Source organism: Tiliqua scincoides, chromosome 4 (genome assembly GCF_035046505.1).
Source record: "Tiliqua scincoides isolate rTilSci1 chromosome 4, rTilSci1.hap2, whole genome shotgun sequence".
In the NCBI taxonomy this organism is placed as follows: Eukaryota; Metazoa; Chordata; class Lepidosauria; order Squamata; family Scincidae; genus Tiliqua; species Tiliqua scincoides.
In genome coordinates, this window is record NC_089824.1 from 39,700,493 (window position 1) to 39,726,970 (window position 26,478).

The 26,478-nt window shown below is 43.2% G+C and overlaps 1 protein-coding gene across 2 annotated transcripts in view; it reads left to right on the top strand.

Moving 5' to 3' along the window:
• Positions 1 to 19,293: 19,293 nt before the first annotated feature.
• ARFGEF1 (ADP ribosylation factor guanine nucleotide exchange factor 1) overlaps positions 19,294 to 26,478 on the top strand; it is a 99,593-nt gene continuing 92,408 nt past the window's right edge. For both annotated transcript variants that reach the window (XM_066622770.1, XM_066622772.1), the window contains exon 1: positions 19,294 to 19,599. In XM_066622770.1, the coding sequence (XP_066478867.1) occupies positions 19,476 to 19,599 (124 nt within the window). In that variant the 5' untranslated portion in view covers positions 19,294 to 19,475. The remainder of the gene's footprint in view (positions 19,600 to 26,478) is intronic.

Below are 26,478 nucleotides of genomic sequence, written 5' to 3' on the forward strand. Positions count from 1 at the left end.
AGATGGGTGGGATGCGGAGATGATGTATGTAATATTATCATCTCCCTTTGGATGAAGGGGCATGTCCCAAACAACTCTATGTGGGGCTGCCCCTGAAGACGGTTCGGAAACTGCAATTAGTGCAGAATGCGGTGGCCCGTGTGGTTACTGGAGGTAGGCGATTTGACTCTGTCAGCCCGCTTCTCCAGGGGCTACATTGGCTGCCCATTCGTTTCTGGGCCCAATTCAAGGTGCTGGTTTTGACCTTTAAAGCCCTATACTGCTCTGGGCCAGGGTATCTTAGAGATCACCTACTTCCGTACAATCCTGCTCGTCCTCTTAGGTCATCAGAGAAGGCCTTTTTACAAGTGCCGCCGCCTAGGGAGGTATGTGGGGTGGCGGCTAGAAATAGGACCTTCTCTATAGTGGCACCAACGTTGTGGAACTCCCTTCCCCTTGACTTAAGAATGGCTCCTTCTCTTGAGACTTTTCGGCGAGGCCTGAAGACTCTTTTATTTAAACAAGCCTTCTGAGTTCATGGCCTTTTTAACATCTTTTAGTATTTTTTACAGACCTGATTTCTTTATGATCTGCTGCTTTATGCTCCTTTTACCCGACTTTTTATCTGACTACAGTTTTTATGATATCTGTCAATATGTTAACGCTTTTATCTGTTTTTTAAATTATGTTTTAATCGGTTTTTAACTTGTTGTAAGCCGCCTTGGGTCCCTCTGGGGAGAAAGGCAGGGTATAAATAAAGTTATTATTATTATTATTATTATTATTATTATTATTATTATTATTATTATTATTTATTTTTAGTTGAATTTTCAAAGTAGAGTAATTCTACAGCACAGATGACGATAAAAACTTTCAGTGTACAAACTGAAATAGAAAATAAAGTCAAATATTTAGTCAATGGTGGTGAATTCTGAATAAAATTGGAGTTTGCCTAACATGTAATTGGGATATGAAGTTACTTGAAATAAACAATGACTAAAAATTATCTTTTAAATTTAGGCTATTTTCTGTCTAAAAAATGCAGTATTAATGACATGTTACTTAATTAGCCATGAAAATGCAATTACAAGACAAATTTGGCACATTTTGTACTGGATCTGGGGGCTGCAAGATAGGATCAAAAGCCACTCTAAGGGATTGGGCTGGGGGAGGGGTCTAGTACTCAAGGAACTCCCCCTCCCACTTCTTTATTGTTATGCAGGATCTTCTGCATGTGCTTGTTTGTGCAGTCACCCATGGAACAGCATAAAATGCTACCTTCTTCTTTATATGCTTCTTGAGAACTCTTTCCCATGTTGTTGGCATCCTTCAGTCTCGGAAGACTATGGTATCGCACTCTGAATGGTGGTTCTGGAACAGAGTGTCCTCTCCAGTGCGCAAAGCCTGGGTAAAGATATGGAGGATAGACTGTTTCCCATGCAGCAAATCCCCCCTCTCCACATCGCTGAAATGGTCCAATGGAAAGGCAGAGGCCAATACAGTTGGTTCCAATGGCATCGCAGGAGTTGCCAGAATATGACTGTGTTCAGCCATGAACTGCCTCAGGGACTCCGGCTCCGGATTTTGCCTCGAGGTTGACTCCTGAAGCCTTTTCCATAACTGGTTGTAGCCACAAGGCAGTGGAGTTTTGGGATCAGGGTTTTCCTTCTCTCAGATGAGCTGCCTTCCCAGGCTGACGAGCCCCATCTACCCGGTGGCTGTTTAGTCACCTCTTACGACAAGTCCAATCAAACTGAGGGCCTATTCTTATCCCCAGCCCCAAGGGGATGTATTTCCCATAAATTGTCAACAATTTACACAATTTATAAACACAAAACGTCTAAGAAATAAAAGAATCCTGTAGTGCTGCTTCTATTGTATTTATGCCCACTAACACTTAAGTCCTATCCATAATGTTCGCTTAATAAATGATGTGATGATTGAATTTTTGCACACTACCTTTTCACAGGAAATATGTTGGGGAACCTTCCTAGAGTTTACAGTTCAGCCCTGAAAAAGTACTTTCAGAGACTTTGACACTTCTATAAAAAAATTGGATCAAATTTTAGTATAATGTTAAATCTTAACACTTTCAGGAAATTCATTGTATTGCTTTATTCCATTTTTATTTAAAATGCACATTTACTTTATAATAGTCATTCAGCAGGCATTTTTCAAACAAAGATTACTGAAATATTTTACCTACCTCCCTTTCCAAAATCCAGATCCTCTGGAACTGATTACATCAGTTTCCTAGGCCACAAATTACCGCCACATTTGTTCCCTTACTCTATATCAAGCCCCAGCATCTGCTATGGTCTACTTAGATCTCACTAGTAGAATTGCTGGCACAGAACTGAGTAACCCCTGTGTAGAGCTTTCAGGCCCGGGAGGGAGGATAGGATCCGGCAGCAGCCACTGCTGCTGTCCCCATCCGCACCCCCACGCCACGCTCCCCCTCCCAGTTCTGCTCTCTCCCTGTCTTCTCCCCACCCTGGAATGCCTCCAAGTTGCTCAGAAGCAAACTCACTGCCATTGGATCCTGGAGCCTCTCCAACCAGTGCAGAAACCCAGCATCCACCCATACTGGCCTCCACACCAGCACCTGTCTCCTCCTGGCTGCTGCAAAGTGTTTTTGCAATGGCTTTTGCCAGGGCTGCACACCCAAGACTGGCACTGCAGTCCTGGAGGATTGGGTGGCAAATCACTGCTGCTGACTTGGAGAGTCTCCAGTCACTGTACCAAGCACATCAACATAATTATGCATTTCTGAAAGACTGAGGTGCAACAATAGCCCCTGTTAAGGGACATCTAGCAAAATACGTGATTATTGTATTGCATAACTATAGGCATTTGTCAAGTAAGCAAACAGCTCTTCCAAAAATGATTTTCAGTGGTTCTGTATTTGTAAAGAGGTAGCTACAGTGCTTGAATAAGTTATTGCTGTGATCCTTGTATTATCTCTTTTTAGAACAGCAGTTTCCAAATAATTTTACCTCCTATGTTATTCAAACTTAAAATGCTTCTCTCTTCAATGCAGTTATAACGGGTGGGTTGAAATATCAGTTATTGCATTTTTGACAGGAAATAAGTAGCTCCGCTTGCTGGAGGAAAGATCTGCTCTTGGCAGTTAAAAGTGGTTATTGCTCCAGTCTCAATGCTTCCCACCTTAATTCACATGACTTTATGACCTCTGTTGGAGCCTTTCAACACAGATATTAAAATGCCTGCAGCGATGAACAACTGAAACCATCCTAACTATTCATCTTTCTAGAACCTCAAAGCAAAAGGAAAAAAATCTTATACTAAATTCCCATTTAGTATTTCACAGTTCTTTGTATTTTAGTTTTGCTTTTATTATTTCATCATTTTAAATTCTGAAGAAAAGCAGAGGGTTTTTTCACCTCTAAAAGGAGAAGAACTGAACCTTCACATATAAAAGCAAAGTGGGTTGTTAAGCATTCATATGACATTTTTTCCTTTTCATTCCTTTTCATCCTAACCATTCTACTCTAGAATGCAGCTCTATATTCTGTGCAATACCATTACACATGGGGGGGGGGAGAATTTAAAATTATTTTACAGTATAATAACTTGATAAATGAAACATGTGATTTTTAAAACACATACACACAGTTATTTTAATAAACAGTACAACCCAAGGAGACAAAGCTGAATCCTAACTCAACACCTGCAGTCAGGTTGCATCTTACGTGAGGGTAGGTTGGTCATCTCACACTCTCTCAAGGGCATATACTTAGTACATGGAATGTGGGCAAAATCACTCATAGTATTTAAACATGTTTTGTTCTTGCCAAGCATGTATCCTGTACAGTCCTTGAATTCACCAAGTTAAAGGCACATATGATGCAACCCAAGTGTACATGCAAGGTAGACCCTCAGCTATCTCCCTTCGTTTCAGTTTTACCAAACATGCAGCCCAGTCCTATGCAGCATTGCTCAGAAGGAAGTCCAGTCATCCCAGAAAAAGCAATATTCAAGGAAGAACACAATATTCTAGGTTAGGAGCCAGCCTTCCTGGAAAGAACTGGTTGATGAGATACTTCTCTCAACTGCAGCAACTCATATAGCTTCCCTGTACCTGAATGAAGTGAAAAAGCAAATTAGTTCAAATGACATGCAATTGTCTATGGAGGGATTATGAGGTGAAAAAGGAAAGTGTTGCCAAAGAATATGAAGGAGGTACCATTACGCTGGGAATGTAAGTTTAAACAAACATAGGTCAGGATTGAAGAACTACTTTAGGCATGCTCAAAAGGTATAGAAGCTGATAGGATTTATTCTTTTACATCACTTGTTCCCAACCTGTGGTTCATGGACCATAGATGGTCCATAAGACCTTGAGAAGAGGTCCGCGAGGCCTCAGGGAAAAAATCACCTTTGATCACTTCCAGTATCTTGTCTAGCAAGTGCTTGCTCATGGACCACCAGAGAGGGTGGAGAATGGACTGTCCAGTTGGCACTGAAGTGCCAGCTGTGGGCAATCACTTCCATGCCCTCTCTGGTAGTCTGTGGAGGAGTGTACTTGGGAGATGTTTCCCCACAGAGATGATGGAGATATGAAGGCTGTGGCTGTGGGCAGTCCGTACTCCACCCTCTCCGATGGTTCGTGGGGGAGTGCTTACCTGAGAGATGCTTCCCCATGGACCACCAGAGAGAGCAGACTGCCCACAGCTGGCATTGCATGTGGTCCACAACAATTCCAATTTTTGCCTCACTGGTCTGCAGGCTCCTAAAGGTTGGGAACCAATGTTTTACATTCACACAGTCCAACTGCTTTGGAAAGGCCCCTCAAAGTGCCATGGGTTCTAGGGGGATTGCTGTTCAGAGACAAAGCCTCCTTGGATGCATAGAATCAGTTCTTAGAATTTGGCTGCGCATTTTACGTGAGGCAACATGCTAGCGCAGGAAGGAAACTAATAGCGCAGCCTGGTCTTGAACTTAGCCCGGCATCTGGTAGCTCTTTGAAGAAATAAAATGCTATACCATTGAGACAAAAATGTCATTTTTTATAAAGTGCTGTTCTTTGTTATAGCCCCTCATTATAGAGTGGAACACTTCTCCACATTCATCTAGTGGGCAGAAACCTTCTAACCACTTCATTTGTACAAGGCAGAACATTTACAAGCTCTTGGTCCCTGACATTTTAGACTTATAAAACCGTGGCAGGTATATTCGCAACCTGAGCTTTAAGGTATTAAAAAGCCACCCACCCACATACATTAGCTGCAGCTGACAAAAGTAAAGAGTCTCAACATTTCAGAGAAAGTAAGTTATAATTGGTTTTATTCAAAGAAAAGAGCTAGCCAGCAATACCCTCGGTACTCCTTATTTCTGCTCTGAATATTCACCCTAAAAACATTTTCAGCAACTCAAAATTTCATGTATTACATATTTCTGAGTAATCTATTAAATGGACTAAAAGTGCTGAAATCTGATTAATAACAGAAAAATTAAACACGGTATAGTCTGCAGATGGCTATGTTTTTTTCAGGTACAATTTGGTGAGTCTGGAATTAAGGAGGTTATGACAGCATTTAAGATACTATTAAGAAAGTTGAATTATTTTGTATAAACTATATTAAATACCTGCTGATTAGATCTTATCTACTGAATAAAAAAGATCTTCTGTGAACTTTATATGGTACTGAAGTCTGCCTACAGCAAGAGACATTTGTATGGCCTTTAAAAGAAGACTAACAATATTTTTTTTAAGGTATGACAAAAGGGTAAAAGAATGTAGATCAAAGTTCATAGAAACTGAACTGGAAGCGGTCGCCTTTGGATTCAATCAGACTAGGTGTCTGGAAACTTTGCCATATAATAACTAAGCTACAGCTACTCTTATCCACTTTCAGCTATGGGGATAATTGAGCCAGCAAAATATGTTGCGTATCAAGATAAAGAAACAGATATCAGTGCAGGCAAGGACCATGGAATATGCTTGATACTTGAATGCAATTGTGATGCCATAGCAAAGCCTGCATGGTTTTGCAAAGGGATTGTATAAATTCATGGAGGAAAGGTCTATCAATGGCAACTAGCCACAACAACTATGCACTATTCTTAGATTCAGCAGAAGTATACCCCTGCTAATTGGGTAAGAGGCACTTTTTCAAGTGGGTGCTCCTTTTTTTAGCAGGGGGAGAGTAACTGGCCCACCTCACCCCAGCACTGTCTGTTCTGGTGGCTGTCTGCTGGTATTTATTTGCATCTTTTTAGACTGTGAGCCCTTGGGACAGGGAGCCATTTAGTTATTTGATTTTTCTCTGTAAACCGCTTTGTGAACTTTTAGTTGAAAAGCGGTATATAAATACTGTTAATAATAATAAGTATGCCTCTGAGTACTAGTTGTAGGGGAGAAAAGGTGGAATACGATTCTTCTACTTGTGGGCTTCACAAAAGCAGCTTGAGGGTCACTGTGGGAAATAGGATGCTGGACTGTGTAGACCATCAGCCATCCCCACCCCCATTGACTGGTTTTATGTCTGATTAGCCATATTTATTTTCCTCATTATAAATTAGTGTTATTAGCAAAAGAATCTCAGAGTTGCAGTGCAAGACTGATGCTAAAGCTGTATGGTCAAGCAGTATATTATTATTATTTTAGAATTACTATGGTATTTCTAATATGCAAGGCACTTTACAATTTGTATTTCATTTCTCCTTGTACCAAATGTTTGCAGTAATTTAAGGACACGCACGCACAGCATCTCTCAGTTATGGACATTCAGATTACAGGTATTCGAGTTACAGGCAGCTATGTTGGTACTCTAAGCATAGTCTACCCATTTGCACAGGCACAAAAGCACTGGGCCAACAACAGCTAGCTGTTCTGATTTATATCTGTTTCAACTTCCAGACAAAGCTTCAGAACTGAACTGGTACCCATCATGGGACTTAGTGTATATGCTGTATAACATTTCCATTTACAAACAAGGAGTTGAAACCTTAGAGTTAATGACTTGCTCAAAGCCAAGGAAAACTAAGAACACAGGCTTCTAGGTTCCAGTACAACACCGTGGATGCAATTCTAACCCACTTTCCAGCACTGACATAAGGGCAATGCAGCTCCTAGATAAGGAAACAAACAGTCCCTTACTTTGAGGAGGCCTCTGGGAGTGCCACCCAACTGCAGGATGCAGCACACGTCCCATTGGCACAGCTATGCCAGTGCTGGAAAGTGGGTTAGGATTTGGGCCGATGTCTCCTAAATCAAATCAGCTCTGAATCTGAATTATGCTGGAAGGAGTACTACTTCAAAGTTCTGTATTTGATTCTGGTTTTCATAACATCATCAGTTCTCAGAGAATGTGGATTTTTACATCTATTTGGTCTTCTGTTAACAGTGTGTTGACAGTCCCTATTAGTAGTCACAAAATCGATTCCTGGGTGACATTTTAGAATGCATGCTTGATGTGTGGTAATTCAACATGAGAGATACAACAAATCAGTATTCTGTAAGCCTGCAGTGTTTCTCAAACTGTGGGTCAGGACCCACTAGATGGGTCGCGAGCCAATTTCAGATGGGTCCCCATTCATTTCAATATTTTATTTTTCATATATTATTTAAAAATCATTTCTGCATTGAGCCTGCTTTCAGTTGTTGCATAACATAAAACCTGTATTTGCTGTATATCTATTTGTGTGTTGGTGGAAGAAAGAAATGTGGGGTCTGTGATGTCAGTATCAATGTCCTTTTATCCGATCCTGACTCCAGGGTTCTTTATAATATCATACTATCTCATTACACTGCAAGATTCCATATAAGCAGTTCCAAGCTTGTGATATCACATCCTGGGAAGTGACCTATTAGATGGGAGAAAACAGACTCTCTTTCTGTCATGCAGGTTTGCTGAAGGCCATACAATGTAATATCTGGTTCTGGTGAAATTCAGCAAGGACATGCTGGCAGGAACTTGTGGTCTTTTGTTCAAGGCAGTATGCTACATTACTGCATACTCTGGTTGCAACAAAAGGGGCAATAGGCCATACACAATCCCCAGGCTTGATGTTGTCAACTTTAGGGTAAGAAATACTGAATGAAAATTGATCAAAGTAAAGAGATTAGAGGACCTTAATATCAACAAGTACAAGTTAACAAAACATTGCAGAAAAGGTTTAGACTATTCTTATTTTAAATCTCACCATCTTCATCTTGTCGGAATCCTTCTCACTTGAATGTCCATGATGAGATGATCTGGATTGAATTCACTTCAGTTTTCCCCTAATGACGGAGGACTAGCAAAAGTTGGGATGATTATTTGACAAAAAAAAGCAAAGAAAGGTAAGGTTACATCTCTTGACTGTATGATCATTTTTATATGTAGCCCATTTGTTCTGAATGTGAGATATTTCTGGATTATATCATATCTTTCTGTAAATTGCAGACTCACTGAAACCAACTGAAGAGCATTGTTGGGAATCAAGGCTTTTTCTTTTCTTTTAAAGTATTTTACTCTGGCATTGTCCTATCCATGTCAGGGCCAGGGACCAAAGGAGCACATCACCTGGTTCACAGACCTAGAGCAACAGATCTGCTTTGAACATGCCAAACAGAACAAAAGAAATGCTGCTTTATGGGCTCCAATGTCCTCTATCCAGGCTGCTACCATGCAAGATCTCTAAGAGGTGGCACAAGATCTCAACATACAGCATTACCTTTAGGCTCTATTTATTGAAATAAACATCATCACATCAACTTTGGTCCAGCCAGAAGGAGGGTGGGAATTAATTACTGCAGCTGCTGCTTTCGAAACACTTTCCCAAGCAGAGAGTGGGAATAGTAACCATGATGATTGTATGACCACACCCAGCAGGAACAATAATTTAAAATTAATTATTAGTGGGGAAGTTATCAGGGAGGCAAAGAAAAATCAGCACATCATGTAGCTTTGTATCTTGATTACTGGCAGATTCATAGAGGAGCTAGCTATGTGTAAACCTGAACAGATACATGATAATTATGTGCCACATTCAGTGTGAATTATCCTGGACAAATATTCTATTAATAGGGTGCTAAACAAATGCCTAGTATGCATACATGGAGAAAGAAATAATGCATACAGTTTACAGAATGCACATTCAAAACAAATACTGGTGTAGAGGTTGCCAAGAAGGATGTTCGTGTTCATGGCATGCCTTGAAAATGAAATCTGTCAGATGAACACTATAGAACTGAATTGAATTTAGGAATTTATTGTATAACCATTGGTCATTACAATGTATAAAAGCACACACTACAGTATACACATATAAAACAGGCAATAACATTTCAGCCTTCCAGACACATAAAATGAGACTATAGAACTATAAAACAATTTTTATTATCTCTTTCATAATCAACCATAAAACTATACAAATAAACATTTGCCCCTGCTCCCATGAGATACATCTCATATCAAAATCTCAGAGTATGACAGTCATCCAGCCCAATTCTCACAGCAAGAAAATCCTCCCTACAGCATCTCCAAAAAGTGCTTGTCAAGCCTCACTTGATGATTGTCACTTGATTGATTGATTATTTGATTGACTGATGATTGATTATTTGATGATTGTCAAATAATCATCCCAACTTCTGCTAGTCCTCCATCATTAGGGGAAAACTGAAGTTAATTCAATCCCGATCATCTCATCATGGACATTCAAGTGAGAAGGATTCTGACAAGATCCACCACTTCTCTCAATAATTGGTTCCCTTACCATTAAGAACTTCCTTCTCCAGTCTCCCCTCTTAAGCCCAAGAGAGCTAATATAAGGCTATTAGTAGAGGTGTTTGTTTCCAATGACTAGGATAGGTTTACAGCCCAAGTCTTACTAAGTACAGTGGGCTTACGCCTGAGTAAAATAATACCATTTTCAAACTCCTCTAATTATGAGCTTGGTACAATATCAGTGAATAATATAAAGTCTCTGTGATAGTACTCAGTACTACATAATTCTCCCTAAATAGTCAGGAAAAAGTGCATAGGACACAATTCAACCACTCTGCATCAACTTAAAAGTGCTTAACTTTGGCTGGGTAGGTTCCAAACAGTGCAATCTTAGGCATGTCTACTCAGAAGTAAGTCCCATTGTGTTCAATAGGTTGTACTTCAAAGAAAGTGTATATGATTGCAGCCCTAGTATATAACAACAAAAGTAAAAGAATAATAAATGCATGCCATAGTTTTTAATCATTTTCATCACAGTTTTTAATCAGAAGTAGGCCAGATAATAAAAAATGTTCCACAGGACAAAGATAATTGTTGTTGGCAACCTTCAGTCTCGAGAGACTATGGTATCGCAAGTGCAGTCTGTCCCTGGTCTGTCTCCCTGGCTATGGGCCTTCCTTCTTTCCCTCTTAGCCTCAGACTGTTGGCCAAGTGTCTCTTCAAACTGGGAAAGGCCATGCTGCATAGCCTGCCTCCAAGCGGGTCACTCAGAGGCCAGGGTTTCCCACTTGTTGAGGTGCACTCCTAAGGCCTTCAGATCCCTCTTGCAGATGTCCTTGTATCGCAGCTGTGGTCTACCTGTAGGGCGCTTTCCTTGCATGAGTTCACCATAGAGGAGATCCTTTGGGATCCGGCCATCATCCATTCTCATGACATGACCGAGCCAACAAAGATAATATTTGCAAATTATTAAAACATTGAAAAAAGTAGTAAGTCTAGGATGAACAGGAAAACAGGTACCATCTGAACACAGCTTTGGTTTGATAATGAAGTTCTGATTCTAAGGCTGCAATCCTACACATACTTTCTTAAGAGTAAGTACACTTGAACACAATGGGACTTCCTTCTAAGTAGACATGCATACGATTGTGCTGCAGTTGTATTCAACTTCTCTCTTTTCTATACATTTCTATCTCAAAAAACAGGCATGGGAGGCCTTGGGTTTGTTAACTTCTGCAAAGTTAGTCTAATTAAATGATAAACCTAACCAGCATTCAGGATTGATCTAAGTCAGACGTGGAGCCTGAGGAAGAAAATGCAAATACCTCATGAAAATAGAACAAATTAAATAATTGGCAATTTGAAGCCTTTTAGGCAATCCACAGCCTAAGATGGGCAACCCACTAATTCATGGTAGAGCTAGACCTGCCAGTGACACAAAACATTTATGGCCCATGGGTGTATATGGCTCCCAAAGCACTTTAGTGTCCTCTGAGGACACTTAAAGATCAGTCACCCCTTTCTTTCTAGCAAAGGCTTGTAAAGATAAGCCTGAGAATATCATTACAATGATTGCTAGAGAATTTTTTTTTAAAGGAACCACAATTCAGAATGCTTTTCAAATGTCTTATAAGACAATTTTGAAGGGTTACATCAGTACAGCTGCCTGAAATTTCAGTGAAACAAGCTTGTTCATGAATAAAAAATGGGTTCTCATATGCAAGGCAAGCAATTCCAGGGTAATTATAGAATGTGTAATTCAGTAGAATTACAAAAATTCAGTTACACTCAGTAGAAATGGCTTGAAATCCCCCTTGTTCATAAACATTTGTGTATTTATTTCTTTATTTAAAAGGTTTATAATTCATTTTTGCCTCTTAAGAACAAAGATGCCCGACACAATAAAAACTCATAATATACAGATTTGATTAATTGTAGGCAACTGAAATATAAAAATTGGCTATAGCTCTGTCAGGTTAAGCCACAGTTTGAGGATTCATGGAGTCAAAGTAGTCTCAACCAGGTTACTATTGCTGTGCCTAGGAATAAAGTTGGGGAGATCCCAGAACAATAGATCAGTTGATCCTTGCGTTGGCCTCAGAGGAACACCCCAACAACTTTTTCTTGATGGCAGCAGCATAAGGGTCTCTCATGGCACAGATCTTGGATTGCAACGTCTCTATACCCAGAGAAGCAATGTATCCAGCGTCTATTGATCTAATGGGTCTTTCCACTGTATAGAACACGCACTTCTCCTTTAAGAGTTGTGAACAAAATCTTGCCTTATCCCAAATGATACTTGCATGAAAAGAACACCTCTGTGAGTAATAAACACATTATACTTATTGATCAAGTATCAGTTTTTTTAGTCCTGCTACTGGAAATGTACAAAGATAACATGCAAGATAGCAGTGATGGGAACTCGACTCATAAACACTCGACTACTCATATGAACTCAAGTCATGCGTGTCATTGACTTGGACCCTGACTTGGGGCAGTCACTCAGAAAAGAGTCATTGTAGAGACTCGAGAAACAAAGACTCATTATTTTTGTGCCTGTGACTTGGTTTTGTATCTGTGTGTGCTTGTTTACTATTCTTTTCGCCACCTCTGCATCATGTGAAAGACCTCACGGGGGTGATCCAGAAGCTAGCATTCAGACAGGCATGAACAGCAGACTTGGTGGGAGGAGGACACGTTGGTTCCAGGAGGTGGGGGCTGGGGGGTGGAAGGGAAGGATGAAGACTTAACAAGGCTAGGAGGAGGAATCAGAAGAGGAAAGGGCACCCAGGACATGAGGGAGGGAGTGGGCTTTCTTGTCCATCTACGAACAAACAATCCATTGGACAAGGGCTGGATGGTCTGATTTTTTTTTCTGGATGAGGGAGGGCAGAAGGAGGAGCCCTATGGAGGGAGAGGGGTTTCTTGTGATAGAAACTAGTGGCTTGATAAGCCAGGGAGTAGGCAAAGGAGGTGGGCAAACCAGGGGAGGGATTTCCTGGCAATAGGAATGCCTTCAGACCTCTTTCACACATTGGAGGAAGCCACATTGACTGCAATAAACTTCTGAGCAGACCTGCAAAGGATTGGGTCATAAGCCTCTTGGTTGCTGTGGGTGGGACTCCTTCACGCTATCTGTCCCCTCTCCTCCCCACTTTGTTGAGCTTGAACACCTCCTTGATGGTCTGTGGTATGCTGCTCAGTGCTTCTTCTCAAGGTGGAATTGGGAGTTGTGCTGTGAAAGGGGGGGTCACTGGGGTTCAAAAGGAATGATCGCTTTTCTGCACTGTGACATTCACTCAAATTACAGCACAGCTTTGTTTACGTAAATGAAATGAAAATGGTGGTTGAACCGAAGGACTTCAACACATCACTGAATGCAGATGGGGTGGGAACACCAGTGTTAAAGAACTCTGACACACACACCTCACCAGCACTTCCATGTTTTCTGTAGAGCTGCACCTGACTCGCGCCTTGACTCATTTCTTGTAAAGACTCAGGCTCAAGTTAAAATTACTAAGGATGAGTTGCGCCAGCCTGCCTTTATGATTCGCAAGCAAGTCAAGAGTTGGAGACTCATAACTCGCAACTCAGGCACAGTGAGTTCACGAAGTAATGCACGTCCGCAATGACACACCCCTGCAAGACAGTACTGTTTTAATATTCTTCAGAAAATGTTCTAATTAGTAGGTAATTGATAAATGTCAATACTTCCTACAGTATTGATGCACAGTCTCTGGTCATACTTCAATTTTTCTGTATTTAACTATGAGAACAACTGATTGTTGGAACTGTTGGAAAACGGATAGTTAAAAAAAGCCTTCTTCAAATTACAAAATACCACATTATCAAGTACATAAGGCTCAAAATTATGCTGTTATTTATATAATAAATAGGTTTGCTCAAGAAAGAAGCAACTTCATGCTTCCAGCAATAATTGCTTATTGTACAAGTAACCACATCCTTACATAATGGAGGTATCTAAATTCCAGTACCTTTGCCCTTAGGAGTCTATCCTCTCAGGCCCAAGGACGTACCAAAACTTCTGGAGTAGGACTGAACTGTTAAGACTTGCACTCAAGTTTTGGCTGCCTCGGGCAGTGCATCCTAACACCCCTCCCCCCCGGTAGCTGGCACTATCGTGAATGCGCTGTAAAGCATGTTGGCGGTGACTTGGGAGTAGGATAGGTCAGCACATGGACATGCGCTGGCCTTGTGGAGCCGTCCCCGTGCCCAGAGGAGGTAGGTTTGTACCGATATAAGGCTCCTTCCCCATGTTGGCATGGAGGCGCTAAAGCTGGCCCAGGGCCCTGTTAGGATTGTGCCCTAAGTAAGAAGAGTCACCATGCCTTACTTCCTTAATATTCCTTTGATAAAATGGACTTGTAAAAGAATTGCCATGGCTCATTGGTAGAGAATCTGCATTGTGTATAGAAGGTCTCCAGTTCAATACCTGGTATCTTCAGGTATTGCAGCGAAAAAATCCTGTTTGAAACCTTGGAGAGCTGTTGACAATAGTGATCTAGATGTATCAAAGGTCTCATTCAGTATAAAGCAGTTTTCGTCTAAACTATCTGCTGGAAAACAATTTTTTTAGGCACATGACAGCTGATTACTTTGAAAAATGAACTTCTACACTTGCAGCACTTTCATGAGGTCATTTTATTCTGTGAACACTGGGGGTTAATGGTACAGCTGACTGTCAGTGTGTGAACTTTTACAGTACAGTTAGGGTTCTCAACATGTAAAGTAGCTTACTAAGGGAAAACTGGCCAGTTGCTAAGGAGATACAAGTTGGCTTCCTACCAACGTATTTCTTATTTCTGAACAAGGATATTGAATCCTAATTTGCCTACACTCCCTCTGTCATTCACCCTGGATGGTTACAAGGACCAATGAGGCACTCTGTGTTTTTCAAAGGTTTTTAAGTTCTTAAATATCCCATCTCACAAAGCTCTGCTCACTTTGATCTGCTTTCATCTTGAGGCAGAGCTGAAAACAAATGCTCTCTTGCCAACTTAGATTTGTTTACCTCCTGGGGGACACAAGCAAACAAAAGGGTCATGTTGGCCAAGACTGAAACCTCTAGGCCAGGGGTGTCCAAAGTTTTTGGCAGGAGGGCCACATTGTCTCTCTGACACGGTGTCGGGGGCCGGGGGGGGGAAAGAATTAATTTATATTTCAAATTTGAATAAATTTACGTATGTTTACATAAATTAATATATTAAAGATGAACTTATATGAATGAATGAAGGTCTTGCAATAGCTCAAGGCCTATAAAAGACCTTGCACAAAGCAAGGCTGGCCTTTCCTTTACTGCTGCTACTGCATCGCAGATGTGAAACAGCAAGCAGTGGAGGGAACCCTCATCCCACAGCTCACGTGAGAGGTCAAACAGTTGCCCTCACACTGAGAGCAGTTGCATCCGGCCAGTGTGGGCTCCAACAAATCACCAGAGGGCCAGAGGCTCATTGGAGACTGGGAGCTCTCTGAGGGCCGCATTGAGAGGCCTCGAGGGCCGCAAGTGGCCCCAGGGCCGGGGTTTGGGCACCCCTGCTCTAGGCCGTAGAACAGATAGGCTGCAATCCTATACAATACACACTTATGTGAGAGTGAGGCTTTAAATTCAGTGAGGCTTACTTCTGAGTAGACATGCATAAGGTTGTGCTGGAAAAGCCTTGAATTTGATGAAGTGGGCCCAATTCATGAAGTGTAGTGTATCTTACTAATATGGTTGTTCCACTGAAATCTGTTATCTAAGTCCCATTACCTCCAAATAAATATGGTTAGGATTGGAGTCAGGAATGTACAATAGAAAGACTTTTCCAGCACAGCCTTATGCATGTCTACTCAGAAGTAGGTTTCAGTCTTGGCCATCATGACCCTTTTTTCCTCAGAGGTGTGGCTCTGGCACATCCCTGCTGTCCAAGTCTTGAATCAAGTTTCTGCCCCCTTGACTCAAGTCACCTACAAGTCATAATGGCCGGCCATCATGACTCATCCAGAGTCATTTTTTGAGTCATTTTGAGAAACAAGTCAAATCTTAGAAGCAGCGAAAGAAAGCAGAGAAGCATACATACAAAACAGAGTTGCAAGCACACGTAAAAGTGAGTCTTGACTCAGGTCTATTTAAGACTTTTCATTTTTAGGGGAAACCCTTGAGTCCAGTCAGTGTCCAAGTTTTTGACATATGTGACAAGTCTGTACAAGTTGTGAAAAATGCATGTTTTTGCGACTCACCCCAGTTGCGGCCGATCCCTGCTGGGCAGAAAGTAGACCAGACATTGAGCAGTTTGCAGTTCATAGGTTAGGGCTTTTCACTCTCAGTTGTTTAGCAGCAACAACCCCAAAATGGCTTCTCTTCCAGTGCGGAGATTATTATTATTATTATTATTATTATTATTTTATTAATTTATATCCCGTCTTTTTGCCCCATGGGTACACAAGGCGGCTTACAACAATAAAAATACAAAAATAGCAATTAAAAGCAATAATTAAAACAGGTGCACATAATTAAAAAATCTAAAAACAAATCTAAAACAAGCCCCGTGGATTCTAATAGAAAATAGAAAAAAGAGAAAGAAAGCCAGCCAGCCTGTCAGCAATTAAAAGCTTTTTGAAATAAAAAGGTCTTTAGTCCATGCCGAAATATTAACAAAGAGGGAGCAGTTCTAAGGGAAGGGTATTCCAGAGTTTGGGGGCCACCACCGAGAAGGCCCTCTTCCTGGCCGCCGCCCCTCTCACCTCTCTTGGTGGCGGCATAGTCAAAAGGGCCCCCCCCAGATGATCTAAGAGGACGGGCAGGATTATAAGGAAGGAGGCTGATACCTCCTGATACCTGATGAACTGACGAAAACTTGAAAAGGAAACAAAAATGGATTTTTGTATCAAAGGCTTCAAAGAGTTCAGTTTCGTACAGAACAAATTCTGCGATGAACATTGCAAAGTGGCACCCTGTATTTCAATTCCATGTATACCCCCCACACACATGGAAACACCAAAAAGAATTAGGCACAATAGGACAAAAAACCTTGAAATACAAGAGGTACAGCCTGTGACATTTTGATGTAAAAGCTCTGTTGACTGTTGGCAACCTTCAGTCTCAAAAGACTATGGTATCGCGCTCTGAATGGTGGTTCTGGAACAGTGTCTAGCGTGGCTGAAAAGGCCAATTCAGGAGTGACAATCCCTTCCACACTGGGATCAAGTGCAGTCTGTCCCTGGTCTGTCTCCCTGGCTATGGGCATTCCTTCTTTGCCTCTTTGCCTCAGTCTGTTGGCCAAGTGTCTCTTCAAACTGGGAAAGGCCATGCTGCACAGCCTGCCTCCAAGTGGGCCACTCAGAGGCCAGGGTTTCCCACCTGTTGAGGTCCACTCCTAAGGCCTTCAGATCCCTCTTGCAGATGTATTGCAGCTGTGGTCTACCTGTAGGGCGCTTTCCTTGCACGAGTTCTCCATAGAGGAGATCCTTTGGGATCCGGCCATCATCCATTCTCACGACATGACCAAGCCAACGCAGACGTCTCTGTTTCAGCAGTGCATACATGCTAGGGATTCCAGCTCGTTCCAGGACTGTGTTGTTTGGAACCTTGTTCTGCCAGGTGATGCCGAGAATGTGTTGGAGGCAGCGCATGTGGAAAGCATTCAGTTTCCTCTCCTGTTGTGAGCGGAGAGTCCATGACTCGTTGCAGTACAGAACTGTACTCAGGACACAAGCTCTGTAGACCTGGATCTTGGTATGTTCTGTCAGCTTCTTGTTGTAAAAGCTCAAGTGCATGGAAAGTAAGCACAGCGTCAAAAGCTGTAATAGGCATGGCCATATTATTTATAAGGCTGACAAGGCTGAAGCCTAGGGGCCCGTAAGGACTAGGGGCCAGTCATTTTATTTTTTTTGCTGAGGCACTGTTACCTGCACCCAGGATGACGAGACATCCTCTTTTTCCAGGACATGTCCTCTTTTTTAGCCTGGTATCCTTAAAAAAACCTTAAATGTCCTCCTTTCCCTTGTGAGCTGGCAGCGCATAGCCTTCTTGTAATTAATAAATTATATGTAATACATTGTAACAGTCGTTCTCACACATTTAGCACCGGGACCCACTTTTTAGAATGAGAATCTTGTCAGGACCCATTGAAAGTGATGTCATGACCGGAAGTGACATCATCAAGCAGGAACATTTTTAACAATCCTAGGCTGCAATCCTACCTACACTTACCCAGGAGTAAGTCCCATTTACTATCATTGTTAAAAGCATATACATAGTAGCTGTTAAAAGTACAGGTCTGTAACATTTCCCCAAATGCAGTCACATACCATGGTAGCATCAAGTCTAATATACTGAAATGAATGGGGACCCACCTGAAATTGGCTCGCGAACCACCTAGTGGGTCCCGACCCACAGTTTGAGAAACACTGCATTATAAGTAATATAGTTTTAAATTTAGTAATATTGTGTTTAAATTAACCCTATGAAATCCATATATGAGTGTTTTTTAGCTTTTGTTTTGTCACGTCCTACTTTTTTGGGATGTCCTACATTTTGGGGTGCCTTGTCCTCTTTTGTGATTATGACATCTGGGCACCCTGCCTGCAAACTTGGGCTCCAGTGGTTAACGCAGCCATTTTCAACCACTGTGCCGTGGCACACTGGTGTGCCGCGAATGGTCCACAGGTGAGTTTGGGAGAGGGTCATTTGTTAATAGGGCCAATGGGGATGTGAGCTCCCCACCAACAGTATCGTGTGCCTTGTCAATTGTCAAAAAACTGATGGTGTACCTTGACAATTTTAGTACCCTGTCAGTGAGCTGAAAAAGGTTGAAAATCACTGTGTTAATGGCATTTTGCACTCTGCATAGGGCTATGTACTCTGGTCTAGTACCTATGCAGAGGACCTGGGTCAGGCTGTCAGCTGTGGTAGGGTGAAAGACGGAAGTGGGGGGGGCTGCCTTGGCTTTATTAACACCATCCTCCTGGCTTTGCAAAAGCTGGAGGAATTCTCTGGCCTTGACTGGGTCCTAAAGCTACAATGCTATCCATACTTTCCTGGGAGTAAGCTCCATTGACTCTAATGGGACTTACTTCTGAGTAGACATGCCTAGCCTTGGACTCCGAGGCTGCACTGCTCAGACTTTCCTGGGAGTAAGCCCCATCGACTCCAATGGGACTTACTTCTGAGCAGACATGCCTAGCCTTGGGCTCTAAAGGGCCAGATGGTTCAGGTTTGCTGATGAGTGTTGACGCCTCGCCCTCCCAGAGCGCAGGACAGAGAGAGGCAAGTCTGCCAGGGGGAGCAGTCGGGCCTTCCACACCCCGACTGAGGGGGAAGAAGGGGCCCAGCTCGCCTCAGGGAGCAGAGCAGAGGCACTCAGGGCGCCCAGGGGAGGCGCGCGCGGCCGGACGCCCCTTCCCCTCAGCAGCCCTTCGGCCGCGCTGCCTCCGAGGACGAGGCCCCTCCCTCCGCACACCTGTAGCGCCAGCCCTCGCCCGCGCGGCTGCTGTGCCTCCCGCCCGCCCTGCGGCTGCGCCTCCGCCTCCCTCCCCGTGCTGAGGCGCGGCAACAACAGCCCCGCCGCCGCCGCCGCTTCCTCCTCTGCAGCCACTCGGGCCGCCGCGGCCTTGACGTCGCTTCCTCCCAACATGGCGAGCGCAGGCGGCCGCCACCGCCGTTCCCGCAGCCCCTGCCGCCGCTGCTGATGGGGGCTGAGGCGGGCGGGCAGCGCCGGGGCTGAGCCGAGCAGAGGCCGCAGCAGCCCGAGAAGCGCAGCGCTCCGAGCGGGAGGCGGTGCTGAGCGACGAGCGTCTCCTCTCCGCGGCCACCGCGCCCTCATGCACGAGGGCAGGAAGACCAAGAACATGTTCCTGACGCGCGCCCTGGAGAAGATCCTGGCCGACAAGGAGGTCAGGAAGGCGCACCACTGCCAGCTGCGCAAGGCCTGCGAGGTGGCCCTGGGTAAGGCGCTGCGGGAGGGAGGCCGCCCGCCGCCTCGGGGGTGGCAGGCGGTGGGGGGGCTGCCTCTGGAGCCAGCATCCCGCTGCCCGGCTGGGAGGGAGCAGAGCACCGCGTTCTCCGCAGGCAGGCAGGCCTTTGTGAGCTGGCCAAGTGCTGAGGTTTGGGGGGGGGGATGTGACAGTGAGGCTGCAGTCCTAGCTCCAATTTCCTGGGAGTGAGCTCCATTGACTAGACTGGGACTCACTTCTGTGCAGACCTGCCTAGGATTGGGCTCCTAGGCTTGTAATCCTAGCCACACTTTCCTGGGAGTAAGCTCCATTGACTAGACTGGGACTTACTTCTGAGTAGAGAGGCATAGGGTTGGACTCTTAGGCTGCAATCCTAGCCACACTTTCCTGGGAGTAAGCTCCATTGACTAGAATAGGAGTCACTTCTGAGTAGACAGACTTTGGGCTGGGCTCTGAGTGTGTCTTCTGGTGTTAGCCTTGGGGGAGGCATCCTGCATGTGGAGTTTGGTGAGCTGATGGAGTTTGTTGTATGAGAGAGAGAGAGAGAGAGAGAGAGAGAGAGAGCGCTTCTCCTCCTCCTTGTTGACAAGGAAATGTAGCCGGTTGCCTTGACATGGCTTTCTTTCCCTGCCTCCCCTCGTGCGCATGCATACACACCCTGGATGAATAGGCAGAGAAGGTGTGGAGAGAGCTGACCTGGAAGAACAAGGCTGGCTGGGAGGGAGCAGGTGACGAGCAGCAGTGATGAGTGGGGGGGGGGCCTCTGGAGGAGGAAAGGAGGAAGGAAGCTAGAGGAAAAAAGATGATGGAAAACAAGGGATAGTGACACCCTGGTCGCATGTAAAATTGATGGCTGCTCCTGGAATGTGAGGCTGTTGTGTAGGGAGGAGGAATAATGACAGGGGACAGATGCAGTGGTACAGAGAACCTGTATCTACACAGATGATAGGGGGAAAATGATCTGCTGGGAAGAGGGATTTCTTTTATGTATTGCATAGTAGTTATTGCAGAATGAAAGTAAATGCAGCACATAATGTGAATATTTCACAAGGTGGACCCCTTCTAAAGGCTATCTGATTTGAGTGTAATCCTTTTTCTGTTGAAGTTCTTTCAGAAGATTCTTGCAGTCCTTATTATTGAAGAAGGCAGGTACTGAGATGAAAAGTGATTAGATGCTACAATATTTTGAAGTAACACTTAAAGGCAGTTATGATGTGATGAGGAATACAACTCCTGTCCTGATTTGACCCTATATTGTTGAACACAGTTTTGTGTAGTAGAAAACACAATGCATAACTGGATAGTGGTTTTTTCCAGGCTCTGAGATGAAGGTGATATATAGCAACTTAATGATTTATATATCACCTTAATGATTTTGTTTAACAAGCGTTTGTCCATTTTATAAGTTTGTGTCTTAAAAGAAGTCTTAAATCAACTCAGGGCCCAATCCTATCCAATTTTCAGTTGTGCCAGTTGGGTATGTGCTGCATCCTGTGCTAGAGGGGCAGTCACTAGGGCCTCCTCAAGTTATGGGAACATATATTCCCTTACCATGGGGCTGCATTGTGGCTACACTGAAGTTGGATAGGATTGGGCCCTCAGTGTGTTGCTTGACCTCCTTCCATAAGCTGAGCCAAAGAAGGAGATCTACATGTGAAAATATTTTCTACTCTAGATCAGGAACTGTGGCCTAAACCAAATGTGCATTTGGGTCCACCCATAGATGTGCATCCAAACTGGGATGTGTGTCCATACCACTGTGTTTTTTAACATGCATTACTAGTTCCACATCTTAATACAAATGTGGACCGGATTGTTTTTACTCTTTTAAATTTTTCATTCAGCCGTTCTGTGATGTTGGGTGATTTTTTTATTCTCTTTCTGTGCTGTTTTGCTGTTTGTGTGCATTGCTGAGAGAAGTGGTTTGTTTGTTTTCAAGTCTCATGAATGATCTAATATAAGACCTAAGGGGAAAAGTGAAGAAATTCATAATAGACCTTGAATGTACTTCTTTGATTTGTGATAATACTTTTGATCATAAGAGAATACTTATCTAATACTTAGATAGTAAGAGAAATCATGAGGCCAACAGTACAGTAGTTATTTACATTTAAGATGCTATTGTCAAGAGCAAAGCTTTGTTGTATGGCTGACATAATTGTTGCTCATCAGATCTCTGCTCTTTCACCCTCAATCCTGATAGTTCCTCTTTATGTAGAGACCCTCTTCTTAGCCAGGGTTTCACAGACATGAGCTTTGTGGATATGCTTTCCTAGGTCAATCTAGTGTAGGATGTGCTGCAGTTTGAACAACCAAAAAATGACAGATGGACATAGACAAGGCCTGGGGAAACAGGAATAATTGCTGAAAGTACACAGTGCAGCCATGTTATATGATTAGCACAAATTCAACCTTTTAGGTTGATACAAAGCTCACAAATGGGATGTAACACTCTAAAAATAAAATCAAAGTTTCTGCTTATTAGCCTGTAGTTCTATCTACTGAGATCTTAATAGGTGATGTTTCATTATTTAATACTGTTATGGTTTATGACCCAGACAAAAATTTGAGCTGAGCTAATAAATATTAGTTAAATACTATTTAAAAGCCATACTAGTGAGACACAGAGGCAAAGGAGTTGCTTTAGGATGCAAGAACTCAACCTGAATCTCCTGATTCCTACTGGAGTGTCTTGTATATGGGGTTATGCTGAGTGTTTAGAGGCAAGGGACATAATCTGCTGGGAACTGTTCTGTAATAGCTCATTTGAATTAAAGGGAATTACACAAGAACATGGCTGGTATAATACAACTCCAACTAATTTGACTGAGACTTGCACAAGACCGCAGCTGTTCTAATCTAAGTATGATTAATTTACAGGTACTTGCCTGAAAGATATTACCAAATAATTTGTAGCAATACTGTATTTTTTCTTTCTTATAAAAGAAATATACTTTTCAATATTTTAATTTCACTTCTAGTGATAATTTTAATGTCTTTCTGAATCTATATAATTTTAAAATGTGACAGGTGTTAGGTAGAGGAATGCATTTAACAGCCCAATCCTATTCAACTTTCCAGCACTGGTGCAACCGCAATGCAGCCCCAGGGTAAGGGAACAAATGTTCCCAATCCTTAAGGAGGCCTCTGTGACTGCGCCCCCAAGGCAGGAAGCAGTGCATACCCCATAGGTACAGCAGCACCAGCACTGGAAAATTGGATAGGATTGGCCTGTAAGCCATTAAGTGGAACCAAATGTGTATACCTGTGGACCAGGCAAAAATAGGTTAATAGGATTTTGTTTGGAATGAGAAATATTGAAATATGTTTAAACTAATTTGTTTTAACCTTCCAATGTCTAATTGACTAATATGTAACAAGATTACAATCCTAAATAGACTTTGGAAGTAAGTGCCATTAATTTGGAAGTAAGTACCATTAATTGAGCTTGTGGGACTTGCTTCTGAGTAAACTGCTCTTAGGGTTAGGCTGCAATTGTAAGCAGCACGTAGCGAGAAATAAACCTTACTGAACTCTCTTGAACTTTAGTTATTATTGTTTTAACAGTTTTATACTGCCTTTCTATTATGGCGCTCAAGGTGGTTTATATCTTATAATGGCTTTCCTCCTTATTCCAATCAGACAGTAAATGTGTTAAGGCATTAATGTTTTATGGCTATCGTACAGTGTTCTCAAACAGAATAGTATTACCAATAAGAGCAATATCAGAATCAGTTGATATTGTTCCAGATGTTTTTATCTGTCACTGTCTATTCATCGGTTTTAGCACAATCACATGCTTATAATTTAACTGTACCTGAGAATACTTCTCATTAGTAATAATGTCTAATGCGCATGTAACTATAGAAAGCTCGGAGAGCATCCCATTTGGTTTTTTGTTTTCCCTGTTATTTAGGAACACCTACTTTATACAGGGAAAATACATCCTGCTATTTCAAAGAGGAAGTGTGGAATCATTAAGCAAAGCAAAACCTATTTATTAGTCCAGAGGCCATATAAATACATTTTTAGATACAAAAATGAAGTCATTCTAGATTTTGAATAAATGTCTGTCTCTCTCTAAATACCATTTTTCAGTTTAAGAACATAAGAACATAAGAACATAAGAACAGCCCCACTGGATCAGGCCATAGGCCCATCTAGTTCAGCTTCCTGTATCTCACAGCGGCCCACCAAATGCCCCAGGGAGCACACCAGATAACAAGAGACCTCATCCTGGTGCTCTCCCCTACATCTGGCATTCTGACTTAACCCATTCCTAAAATCAGGAGGTTGCGCATACACATCATGGCTTGTACCCCATAATGGATTTTTCCTCCAGAAACTCGTCCAATCCCCTTTTAAAGGCGTCTAGGCTAGACGCCAGCACCACATCCTGTGGCAAGGAGTTCCACAGACCGACCACGCGCTGAGTAAAGAAATATTTTCTTTTGTCTGTCCTAACCCCCCCAACACTCAATTTTAGTGGATGTCCCCTGGTTCTGGTATTATGTGAGAGTGTAAAGAGCATCTCCCTATCCACTCTGTCCATCCCCTGCATAATTTTGTATGTCTCAATCATGTCCCCCCTCAAGCGTCTCTTTTCTAGGCTGAAGAGGCCCAAACGCCGTAGCCTTTCCTCATAAGGAAGGTGCCCCAGCCCCGTAATCATCTTAGTCGCTCTCTTTTGCACCTTTTCCATTTCCACTATGTCTTTTTTGAGATGCGGCGACCAGAACTGGACACAATACTCCAGGTGTGGCCTTACCATAGATTTGTACAACGGCATTATAATACTAACCGTTTTGTTCTCAATACCCTTCCTAATGATCCCAAGCATAGAATTGGCCTTCTTCACTACCGCCGCACATTGGGTCGACACTTTCATCGACCTGTCCACCACCACCCCAAGATCTCTCTCCTGATCTGTCACAGACAGCTCAGAACCCATCAGCCTATATCTAAAGTTTTGATTTTTTGCCCCAATGTGCATGACTTTACACTTACTGACATTGAAGCGCATCTGCCATTTTGCTGCCCATTCTGCCAGTCTGGAGAGATCCTTCTGGAGCTCCTCACAATCACTTCTGGTCTTTACCACTCGGAAAAGTTTGGTGTCATCTGCAAACTTAGCCACTTCACTGCTCAACCCTGTCTCCAGGTCATTTATGAAGAGGTTGAAAAGCACCGGTCCCAGGACAGATCCTTGGGGCACACCGCTTTTCACCTCTCTCCATTGTGAAAATTGCCCATTGACACCCACTCTCTGCTTCCTGGCCTCCAACCAGTTCTCAATCCAGGAGAGGACCTGTCCTCTAATTCCCTGACTGTGGAGTTTTTTCAGTAGCCTTTGGTGAGGGACCGTGTCAAACGCCTTCTGAAAGTCCAGATATATAATGTCCACGGGTTCTCCCGCATCCACATGCCTGTTGACCTTTTCAAAGAATTCTATAAGGTTTGTGAGGCAAGACTTACCCTTACAGAAGCCATGCTGACTCTCCCTCAGCAAGGCCTGTTCGTCTATGTGTTTTGAGATCCTATCTTTGATGAGGCATTCCACCATCTTACCCGGTATAGATGTTAGGCTGACCGGCCTATAGTTTCCCGGGTCCCCCCTCTTTCCCTTTTTAAAAATAGGCGTGACATTTGCTATCCTCCAATCTTCTGGTACCGTGGCCGTTTTGAGGGACAAGTTGCATACCTTAGTCAAGAGATCTGCAACTTCATTCTTCAATTCCTTAATAACCCTTGGGTGGATGCCATCAGGGCCCGGTGACTTATTGATCTTTAATTTATCAATGAGGTCTGAAACATCTTCTCTTTTAACCTCTATCTGACTTAACTCCTCGGTTAGGAGGGGCCGTTCGGGCAGCGGTATCTGCCCGAGGTCTTCTGCCGTGAAGACAGATGCAAAGAACTCATTTAATTTCTCTGCCATCTCTAAGTCTCCTTTTATCTCCCCTTTCCCTCCCTCACCATCCAGAGGGCCAACCGCTTCTCTGGCGGGTTTCCTGCTTCTAACATATTTGAAGAAGCTTTTATTATTCCCCTTAATGTTGCTGGCCATGCGTTCCTCATAGTCTCGCTTGGCCTCCCCTATCACCTTCTTACATTTCTTTTGCCACAGTTTATGTTCCTTTTTATTCTCTTCATTAGGGCAAGACTTCCATTTACGGAAGGAAGCTTCCTTGCCCTTCACAGCCTCTCTAACTTGGCTGGTTAGCCATGCGGGCACTCTCCTGGATTTAGTGGAACCCTTCTTTCTTTGCGGTATACACCTCTGCTGGGCCTCTATTACTGTTGTTTTAAGCAGCCTCCATGCACTCTGGAGAGACTGGACTCTTTTTACCCTCCCTTTCAACCTCCTTCTAACCAGCCTCCTCATTTGAGGGAAGTCCGCCCGTCGGAAGTCAAGGGTTTTTGTTAGAGATTTGCCTGGTATTCTTCCCCCAACGTGCACGTCAAAACGGATTGCAGCATGATCACTGTTCCCCAATGGCTCAGTAACGTTTACATCTCTAACCAGGTCCTGCGTACCGCACAAAATTAAATCCAGAGTCACCTGTCCTCTGGTGGGCTCCGTGACTAGCTGATCTAAGCCACAGTCATTTAGCACGTCAAGAAATCCGGTTTCCTTATCGTGACCAGAACACAAATTGACCCAGTCAATATGAGGATAATTGAAGTCCCCCATGATTACAACCCTGTCCTTCCTTGTCACCTCCCTGATCTGTTTCCTCATTTCAAGGTCCCAATCAGATTTCTGGTCTGGAGGACGATAGCACGCCCCCAGTATTACATCGCTGCTCAAGCCTGGTAATTTAACCCACAGAGATTCTACGGTGGAGTCGGACCCACCTTCAATCTCTAC